Here is an 11,064-nt window from a genome sequence, read left to right as displayed (position 1 = left end):
CAGTTATTTTTTCTTATTGTATAAAAAAAAGAATAATAAAAAATAGTGAAAACAGTAAATAAAATTAGATTATGAAGAGAAAAAGAATATAAAAAAAAGAAGTTAAATGAAATTAGAAAAGGAACAAGAAATAAAGAAAACAAAAGAAAAAAGGAGTTAAATGGAATTAGAAAAGGAACAAGAAATAAAGAAAATAGATAAAAAGAAAAAATAAATAAAGAAGGAGTCAAAATTGAGCGTGAAATAAGTTAAGGTAAAAATAACAATAATACGATTTGGGAAAAATAATAAATGAATAAAAGAGAAAAAAGAAAAAAAAAAGAAGAAAACGAGAAAAAAGAAAAGGAGAAAAGAAAGAAAAAAAGAAAAGAAGTATAGAAATAAAAAAGAATTGGAGAAAAAAGAGAAAAATCCCCACAAAAATTATTACGGATAGGAAATGTAATTAGTTTGATGGGTAGAAAAATAATTAAGTAAGTAAAGGTAAATAATTTTATTTTTGTGGGTAACTGTTCACCCATTTTATGTAAGATTCCTTTGAATATAGACTTAGGCCCAGCCCAAGTCTCACACACTGAATGAATCCCAAATAGTCGGCCCTTATGGTAACTATATTTGTGTCTTAATTCCATTTCTTTCGAAACCCTCTGCCGCTAAGTTGCTCCTCTGCTCGTGAAAACGAAGCTTGTCGCCTGAATCAAAACTGTATGTGTTTCTCTTCTCTCGTGTGCTATCTGTCCATTCATTATAGATACTCCGACCCTTTTAACTCTAATGATTGAGATGTTTTAGGTACAAATTTGATGTTCTATTTTCATGAGTCTAAATGAAAGCTCCGAGGCAATGTGAAAATTGAACATAGTTTAGTGAATGGTTAGCTGAAATTTGGCTTTAAATAATTTAAATATAACTGTGTGCTGCGTTATACTTAATATGCTTCAATAGTTGGCTGTCTAGGAATCAATGAAATAATTTAGAAATTTTATTTTGTCATTCTCTTTGAAAGTATATGATTCTCTAGTAATTTCAAGTTTGATTTTGTTCTATTTTCATCAAGAAAGTATTTATTTCTCTAATTGCTCATACTTTCTGTATTTTAGGAACCACCAAAATATAATTGTAGGAACTTTACAATTCTAACTATCTTAAATGATGGATTGTTTTATTTAGTACCTTACAACTTGGACTTTTGTCGAGATAGACAAACTCTGGAATTATGAGCGTGGAGATGGTTGGGTCTGAGCAGCCAAGGGAGAAAATGAAGAAAGACACTAAAAAAAGAAAGGCCGAAGCAGAGGAGAAGCCCAATACCCCATCAACTCCTCACAAGATTTCCATCAATCCTATGGAGAGGAAGAAGCAAAAGAAAGCTCTAGACAAAGAGAGACACAGAGCCGAGTCTGAGAGAAAAGCTGAGGCTTGGCATAAACAAATGATGGCCTCTCTTGAGTCGAGATGTAATGAGACGACGGAGATTTCTTCTACTACTAGTAGTGGGTTGCCTGAGTTCCACATTGGTGTATTTAAGGACCTTGCAGCTGCTGAAGTGTCTATTAGAGAAGCAGCTGCTCAGTCTTTAGTTGCTGAGTTGCTTGAAGTTCAGAAGGCTTATGATAATCTGGAGAACAAGGAAGTGGTTGATGGTCAGCTCAAATTGGAAGCTGAAAAGGATGATGGGTTGAATAACTGTGCCCCTTCTCTGAGATATGCAGTTCGGAGGCTCATTCGTGGTGTTTCTTCATCAAGAGAGGTGTGTTTGTCTAATTTGTAGTATGATTGTTCTGTAGTTTTGTTGAAAATAATAAGTGCCTAATTGTTTTTTACCTCTACTAGTTACCGTATTCTTCGTCCAACGATAAATGCCTAATTATCCTGTTACTATTAAACTTAATGGTTTAAATACGGTTGTATGCCTTCCCATCTTCATTTTGTAATTGAAAATTTGTTGGGAAACGAATATCTTCACAGGTTCTTTTTTTAATCAACAATAGATAGTATTATTGATTTCCAGCATTAACAAAATGCTGAGTAGTGAGAAGTACGTACAGCTAGCAGCAATAACATATTTTGTAATGTGCTAAAATATCTTTATGTGTTCTTGTTTACTTCCCACCTGTTAAAAGCAAATTCATGCAGGAAATTTGTATCGTACAATAAGATGATTAAGCTATGCTCTCCTGTCTTTACGTTTGAAATGTTATTTTATGGTAGAACCTCAGAAAGTTACATTATGGTCACTGGCAGGTAGATTACTCATAGCTTATGTCTTTGAATAACTTTAATAGCTATATTATCCACAGACTTAAATTTAAAGGTCAAATGAAATATTATAGGCTTAGTGGCGGATGTCTATTCTTCTTATAGTTTTATGTGCCATGCTACTCATAGTTCTATGTGCCATGATTGTCTTAATAAGCTTAATGTTCCCCTACAAAGTCTTTATCTGTTTCTTATATGTGCAGTGTGCAAGGCAAGGATTTGCATTAGGAATGACAATATTGGTTGGTACAGTTCCATGCATAAAAGTGGGTGCGCTATTGAAGCTAATTGTGGAACTATTGGAGATCTCTTCTTCCATGAAGGGTCAGGTTGGAATGGTCGCCTTTGTTCGTGAATTTATTAGTTATCCTATGGGCTGACTTGACAGTTTAATTTTGTTTTGTAGGACATAAAAGATTGCTTATTGGGACGCTTGTTTGCTTATGGAGCTATTGCAAGATCAGGAAGATTACTTTTAGAGCGGACTGCTGATGAGGACACTCCTTATATTAAAGAATTTGTTGGTTCTCTTGTCTCACTGGCAACGAAGAAGCGTTACTTGCAAGAGCCTGCTGTTTTAATTATCTTGGAGTTGGTTGAGAAGGTACTTTAACTTTTACAAGCCCGTGAATTGCAAATTTAAGCTTAGCATGTACGATTTAGTTATTACTTAAAAATAGATTCATAGATTGGCTTTGTTCTGTCATTTCGAACTTATATGAGCTTATACATCTCCTTTATGAAACTTTTTAGGACCTTTTCACTTGTCTTATATACATCACCTCTTCCTGTACCATCTGTTGCGCAATAAAATGTTCTATTACTTATCCAAAAAGTATTACATTTTCCTATTCCTCTAAAATTGCTTCTGTCATGTTGCTGGTTCAGCTTTTTGTAATTAAGTGCATTGATTCTTTACCATTATGTCCTTTTCCTCTAATTTTGTTTTTTCCGTAAGGTGCATTCTGTTTAGCCGTGTCACTATCCACATTTTTGTCATGTCAGTTACCTGTTGAAGCTTCATTGAATCATATACTTGAAGCTCCTGGACTTAAAGAGTGGTTTGAAGGTGCAACAAAAGTTGGAAATCCCGATGCTTTGCTTCTTGCCCTTGCTATACGTGAAAAAGTTCGTTTCGATGATAAAGAGTTTGGAAAGCTTCTGCCTATTCCTTATACCCCCGGCAGGCTTTTCACTGTCGAACATCTGTCCTTGCTTTCCAATTGCTTGAAGGTGCTATTAAACTTCTTCATTTTCCTTCCTTGAAAAGGTTTGTTCATATTTTGATTTGTGGACTTTATGGATGTGCAGGAGTCCAGTTTCTGCCATCCACGAACTCATAGTGTATGGTATTCATTGGTAAATATTCTCTTACCTGAAAATGTTGTACAAGAGTTTGATCCCTCAGCAGCTTTGAATTCGGTAAAAAAGCACAAAAAAAACCGCAAGGGTAGCTCAGCAGAAGAAGATATTGAGAAAAATCTTAAAAACTTTTGCGAAATTATCATTGAAGGATCACTTCTTTCATCACCATCTCATGAACGCAAGAGCTTGGCACTCAATGTTCTGCTGCTTCTCCTTCCAAAACTGCCCGCTTCGTGCATCTACAATATCCTATCGCACAAAGTTGTACGTTGCTTAATGGATGTACTTTCCAGAAAAGACACTAATCTACTCAAAGCCAGTCAATATTTTGTGAAAGAATTATCTGAGTGGGTGAAGCATGATGATGTAAGAAGAGTGGCAGTTATTGTGGCTTTACAGAAACATAGTAATGGGAAATTCGATTCCATCACCAGGACAAAAACAGTAAAAGAGTTGATGGCTGAGTTTAAAACTGAGTCGGGATGCATGCTTCTCATTCAGAACTTGGTTGACATGTTCCTGGATGAAGGTCATGCTTCTGACGAGCCTTCAGATCAGAGTCAAACAACAGATGACAACTCAGAAATTGGTTCCGTAGATTATAAAGATTCTGTTGGAGCAGCAGCAACTTCAGATTTTTTGAAAGGCTGGGTTGTAGAGTCACTTCCCAATAGCTTGAAACATCTAACTTTGGATACAAATGCAAAGTTCAGGGTGCAAAGAGAAATTCTCAAATTTCTGGCCGTGCAGGGTTTATTCTCTTCAACTCTTGGAACTGAGGTGACATCTTTTGAATTGGAGGAGAAGTTTAGGTGGCCAAAGTCTTCCATTTCAAGTGCTCTTTGTAGAATGTGCATTGAGCAGCTACAGTTACTGCTGTCAAATGCTCTAAAAGGAGAAGGACCTCATGTTGTGGCAAGTGGTGTTGAAGTTAACGATCTTGGAGCGTATTTCATGCGATTTCTTACCACATTGCGAAACATTCCTTCTGTTTCACTGTTCAGGTCCTTGAATGCCGAGGATGACGAGGCATTCAAAAAATTGCAGGATATGGAGTCTCAGCTCTCAAGACAGGTGAGGTATTTTGTGATTCTTCATTTTGTAGCATCCTAGTAAGGTTGCTGACTTCAGCACTAATCAAACTATTTTCTGCCTTTTGTGAAACCGATGTCCCTTGCTTTAGGCCTTTCATCTCTTCTTTATTGTTAGATAAGCGTGTTCTCCTTCTTGGGTGAGAGAGTCTGAGTAAGCTAATTCAAAAACCATATCTTCTTATTACTCATTTTATATTTCCATCAGGGACTTATATTTGTTATTTCAGATTAACCACTATAACTGTGTTCAGGAAAGCGAAATGTACTTCATTTCTTCTGGGAGAAACTTAGATTGCTTTTCTTTTTCCATCTTACATTATTCTTTTTTCTCCAAATGATGGCAGGAGAGGAACTTGGGCCCAAGTATTGACGCAAATAAGTTTCATTCCATGAGGTACCTTCTGATACAATTGTTGCTTCAAGTCCTACTTCGGCCTGGGGAATTTTCCGAAGCCGCCTCCGAATTGGTTATTTGCTGTACAAAAGCTTTTCAATCTTCTGATCTTCTTGCTTCCTCTGGAGAAGATGAAGTAGATGGAGAAGGTACACCTGAACTGATGGATGTTCTAGTGGACACCATGCTTTCATTGCTGCCTCAGTCATCAGCTCCATTGCGGACTGCTATTGAGGAGGTAAATTTTTGATTGATTACTGTTGCGCAAGTAAATACAGCAAGCAAGCATAACATCCCATCAATGCTTCTGGTGATTTACTATCCTCTCGAAACCCTGGCCTGATGAGGTGCTAATCTGTTATTCCTAATGTATCATTTCACCAAGTGCATGTATCGCGAACTCCATCCTGAAATTTTTTATTTGACTTTGAGAATAGAAGACTACTATTAAAAAACACCGAGTTAGAACAACTACACCTCAATCCCAAGTTAGTAGGGTTCGGCTATAGCACTAGAAAGTTCTCCACATTTTTTGATGGCATTCAAATCCCTAATAAAATTTAAAAACTCATAGTGAATAGTGGACCTAAAGTGAGAATACCAACATGACTAAACCCTAACTAATTGGTGTTACCTATATGGATCTTTTTTTTTTTCCATTGTACCCAATTTTTTGTCAAGTCTACGAGGATTCAAGTGATTGTAGGTCTTCAAGGTAATTTCCCTTTCATGAGTTTAGGTTTATCTTGTCCTATCACCTTTAATCACCATGGTTTTTCACCTACCAACCGGTGCATCTGGTGGTTGACATGACCTCACCATCTTAAGCGAGTGCCTCTCATTTTATCCTCCATGTGTGCTACCTGCACTTTTTGCTGAATCTGATCAATTATTAATCTTGTATTCTCTTGCATGACTATACATTCTTCTTAAAATTTTTTGATCTTGTGAATATGTTGGACCTTAGAGGTCCGGTATCCACTCCAACATTGCTGATCTTAAAACATTTCTATGAAACTCTTTCACTTTGATATGTATGCTTCGCATAACATTTCGGTAGCACTTCAACCATCCTATTTTAATTGTATGTGTAACATTTTCATCTATCGTACTATCAAGCCAAGATATCTTACTTGTTTGCATTTAGGCACTGCATTCTCATATAAACTCACCTCACCTTCACTTTTGTTATGCTGGCTAAATTTGCAGTATACATATTGAGTTTCATACTTCTCTTAAAAAATATCTGCAACACCGACTTGGTGCACATTATTGAAAGAAACATTTCTACAGTAACTTGAAACGTAAAAGGCTGTCACAGACCAAACAAATCAGTTTATTCTACATTAGTTTGATTCATGGAGATTGTATAACGTTTTCTCTAATAAAATAGGTTAATTCTTTTTGGATGTGCCTAAAGGTCAGTAGGTGTACAATTTCGTAATGGAGGAGTATACCTTACAGTCAGACCTTAGCATGATGGTTTCTTTAGTATTTTCCTACTCAAGGCAAACAAAATTAAAAAGTCATTTGCTGGTAGAGCTATTTTTCAAGCAGTGTTGGTGGACTGTGTGGATAGTAAGAAACAATAGACTTTTTGAAGGACAAAAAGGAAGTGCAGCTAGTCTTCATTACATCTATCCTTTTGGTGCAGCCTGGTGTTTGTACATAATGTGAATGTGTTGCTTGACAAAATCAGTGCTTTGCTCATCTTGTACTATATTTGACAGGACGTACTTGGTGCTGCTTTGACATCAATGATATTTTGTCCTTCCCAGAAAAAAATCTGCCTTGGTTTTTGCTAATATTAATTTTTAAAGCAAGCTACTTCCACTTGATAACACTAAATGGTTGAAAAACGGAAACTGAATGTAATTAGTGGTTCTTGTAATATATAATCAGTTGCTGTCTTGTAGCAAAATCTAGTAAAGACTAAACCACAATGAGTCAGTTGCAACTAATGTATGTTTTGTGTTTTATTAGACTTTAATTCCAATAGCGAGTCTTAGCCGTTGTGATCCTTGCGTTATGCGTATATGCATCTCTACTTTCGTATCCTCAAATGGGGTTGGGAGGCGGACTTGACTAGTACATGTTCTTCGTGAGAAACAGAATGGATGATTGATGCTAGATATTTACTCAAGTTGGAAGGTTGGGTCTATTTAGCTGTCAGATATCGTTCCTTTTCCTTTTTATTTATAAATAATTGAAAGGTACAAATTATAATCACAAAGTCAGCTTTAGCACCAAATCTAAAGCTGCTTATCAAAAGAGAGAATTTTGCTGAATGCATAACTCCATTCGTCCTGTTTTTTGCACTCTTCCCCATAGGTTTTCTTTCAAATGACCCTTATTATCTAATGAGAAAAACAGTAGTGAATGCATGCTTCATTAGATTGCTTTTCTGGACGCACCTGCTGTAGTTGCTTTCTTTGAAGTGACCCTTGTTATCTCACGAGAGAAAGGAAGTGAATGCATTGATTCATTAGGTTTCTTTCTGGATACACCTGTTGTAGTGGGTTTCTCTTAATGGTACTCTCCTGTTTTTTGTCTGAGTTTCCTGTTTTTAGCACCTCCCGAACCCCCAAATAAAACACGAAAAGACTGGACGTGTTAGTCTTTCCTCAAATGGATAAAGTTTGCCTTCTTCACAAAGGCAAAATACCTTACCTATTCATATTATTTTCAGTTTGATTTGACTGTAATCTTTTACATTTTTTTGTGTCTAACCAAACTCAAACATGGGAACTCATTAGAACATTCTATTTCTGTGTCTGCTTGATGCCATCTGTGAAACCTGCTTACTTCATCAAAAAGGAACTCATTGAAACATTCTGTAGTTGGTCTCTTCGCTACGGAGTTATTTGCTTATTATAGAAAAAAGTTTCTATTCCTGTTCCTTTGATGACCCTCCCATCTCTGTCTTTTCAACGTGGAAAAGCACTTGATAGCTTTCAACTATCTTTCTTTGTCCACTGATCGGAATTCTACATACTTAGCAGTTGCATAATATGAATACATTAAAGTTGGTTGTTGTCTTTATTTTTCGTAAGTGGGCATGTATGCGTTCTTTATATCTATATTTTCTTGTGTTATGGAGAGGGTGGAAACCTCTAGTTGGAGAGTTCTTTACCTACTAAAAAATTTTCATGTCTCTTTAGGTTTTCAAATGTTTTTGTCGTGATGTCACGGATGATGGCTTACTTCGGATGTTGCGGGTTATAAAAAAAGATCTCAAACCAGCCAGACGCGGAGAAACGAAAAGTGAGAGTGAAGATGACGACGACGACGAGGATGTTCTTGACATTGAAGAAGCAGAGGAATCAGATGAAGCAGAGATGGATGAAACTGCGGAGAGTGATGGACAGGCAGATGACTCGGCGACAGTAGTTGGTGTTGAAGCAGCAAGCTCAGAACTTCCTGGAGCTTCTGATGATGAATCTGATGAGGGAATGGATGATGATGCCATGTTCCGCATGGACACTTATCTTGCTAAAATATTCAAGGAAAGGAAGAACCAGGCTGGTGGTGAAACTGCTCATTCACAGCTTATCCTCTTCAAACTTCGTGTCCTCTCGTTGCTAGAGATTTACCTACATGAAAATCCAGGCAAGTCTTTTCTTGATTCACTAAGTGTATTTATCTTAAGGATCTCTGAATTGACTTCAAAGCTGATCTCCTTATGTATAATCTTAGTTCATATCCTAACTCCATGATTAGAATTTTGGCATGATCATTATGATGGAAACTGGGGTATATGCTTTTTTAAGCCTTAGAGGTTGTACATTTTCCATGTGAAGTTATCAGTAGCATCTTAATCTTCATTTATTCCCTACCAAATAAAGAATCAATGACCAAAAAAGGAGGGGGGTTTTGGCACCATGTGGCATCATAATTATTTTGGTTGCAGTTGTTGGGACCTAGCAGTGTTAATGCTCAACCATTTGGCTTTTTGGCCCACAATTTCGGCATATATTAAATAATTTGTCTTTTAAGGTAAATTAGAGTCATTAACTAAATGTTCTTATAATCTCACGCTTTGGCTATATATATATATATATAAGATATACAAGTCTTTAATTAGAATAAGAAGTCTCTCAATGAACATTGGACCAGTGTAAATGTAACAACAAGAATAGCTAAAACTTAATTCCAACAGGTTGGTATCACATATATGGGTTCTTTGCTTCTTCCATTTGTGGTCTACTCTTTTTGTCTGGATTGCTTTTGAGAGATTTTTTGTCTTATAACTAACCTCTATGATTAATTAAAAGAATATGAAAGAAGAACCAGCATAAGCATTGATCTTTATGGCTGCATATCATGATCTGAGGCCGTGGTTCCTTTTGCATTACGCATTGCAGGGAAGCCGCTAGTATTAAAAATATTCTCAAACCTAGCTCAAGCATTTGTAAACCCGCACACTACGGAAGGTAACGAACAGCTTGTCCAGCGAATTTGGGGAATTTTACAGAAGAAAATCTTCAAGGCAAAGGACTATCCAAGAGGTGAAGCCATTCAGTTTGCAGTGCTTAAGACACTCTTGGGAAGGAACTTGACACTGGCAGCAAAACCTTTCAAGAAAAAGAAATCTGCTAACTTGTCAAACAAAAAGCAGTCTGTCGCCTTGAATAGATACAAAATGATCAATTCTCTTGCTCAGAGTTCAACTTTTTGGATTTTGAAGATAATTGATGCTAAAAAGCTTCCAGAGCCTGAACTTCAGGAGGTTTTTGGTGTATTTGAGGGAATTCTGGAGGAGTATTTTAAGACTAAAAAGTTTCATATGAAGTGTGAATTTCTAAAAGAAGTTTTTAAAAGGCGACCTTGGATTGGACATCACCTTTTTGGAGTTCTTTTGGAGAAATGTGCTAGTGCAAAGCTACAGTTTCGGCAAATTGAAGCTCTTGAACTGGTTATTGAGATCTTAAAATCAATTACTTCTGTAAACCCTGATGACAGCAGCCAGGATTCGTCAAAGAAAAAGTTGAAGAGTCATGCTGCAAAGTTAGGCTATCTAATTAATGCACTGCTGAGAAATATGCCCGATAAGGCATCAAGACGAGCTGATGTGCGGAAGTTCTGTGGCAAAGTCGTTCAGGTTTTAACAGACCTTAATCTGAAAGCGTCGTTTCTTAGGGCTCTGGAACCAGATTGTGAATCTCAACTGGGTGACATGGTTCCCACTTTGAAAAAGTGAATGTTAGGGCAGAGTTGTCCATGTAATCTGATGTAAATCATTATGCTGGGAGTTCCTGGCACATGTGATTCTACAGGCAACAAATTTTGGCTTGTGAAGACATTAAACAAGGATTTGCAAGAACATTCATGCAAATGTTGAAGTGACCAGTTGGGCATTGTTTCCTGTCATTTTTTTTCAACTATAGTTATTTGTAGGTTTGTTTACTGTTGGGATTTGACTGTGTTCGCCAATTTCTTTTCATCAGCTGTTAAAAGCTTCTAGTACTAGCAGTTTTGGTAGTATGTAGTCCTTCATATTAATTGTACGATCCAAATTTTTGGCATAAGAGCACAAAGGTACATCTTACCGGTGAGTGATTCCGCTTGTCATTCTTCACCTATGAATCCATGTCATTGTTTATATTTGGAATTACTTTGGAATTTGGAACTTTGTGGAATCTGATTATTGAGTATTGTCAAGTAGGTGAGTAGTGTTGATAACACCATGAGTAAATTTAGCATTCGTGTTAATTGTGTATGTGCAAGTAATTTTTTTTTTTTGTTTACCACCCGGTGTCCGTAACCCACATTGGGGCTCAGCTAAATTCGAATTCGCGCCGGAAAGTCCCACATTGGGACTCGTACCCGAGACCTCTGGTTAAAGATGAAGGAGTACCTACCGCTCCATCACAAGTAAAATATTAATGTGATGTACCCAATTTTTATTTTTATTTTTAAAATGTTGGAAGACAATTCAACGAGCTTAATGCA

At 36.6% G+C, this 11,064-nt stretch overlaps 1 protein-coding gene across 2 annotated transcripts; it reads left to right on the top strand.

The window, feature by feature from the left end:
- The first annotated feature begins 613 nt into the window (after window positions 1–613).
- LOC109218720 (DNA polymerase V-like) lies at window positions 614–10,759 on the top strand. 2 transcript variants are annotated; one of them, XM_019383091.1, is made up of 9 exons: window positions 614–705; window positions 1,202–1,750; window positions 2,463–2,588; window positions 2,666–2,863; window positions 3,265–3,492; window positions 3,571–4,698; window positions 5,063–5,350; window positions 8,274–8,721; window positions 9,477–10,759. In XM_019383091.1, the coding sequence occupies exons 2-9, from the start codon at window positions 1,217–1,219 to the stop codon at window positions 10,310–10,312; spliced, it is 3,786 nt and encodes a 1,261-aa protein (XP_019238636.1). In that variant the 5' UTR covers window positions 614–705; window positions 1,202–1,216; the 3' UTR covers window positions 10,313–10,759. The 2 variants fall into 2 exon arrangements, with proteins under 2 accessions (XP_019238636.1, XP_019238635.1); XM_019383090.1 differs by having other exon boundaries at window positions 623–705; window positions 1,171–1,750.
- Window positions 10,760–11,064: the final 305 nt, after the last annotated feature.

The sequence above is a fragment of the Nicotiana attenuata genome, unplaced genomic scaffold, assembly GCF_001879085.1.
Source record: "Nicotiana attenuata strain UT unplaced genomic scaffold, NIATTr2, whole genome shotgun sequence".
Lineage (NCBI taxonomy): Eukaryota > Viridiplantae > Streptophyta > Magnoliopsida > Solanales > Solanaceae > Nicotiana > Nicotiana attenuata.
The sequence above is the reverse complement of the archived record's forward strand: the minus strand, read 5'-3'. Positions and strand labels throughout refer to the sequence as shown.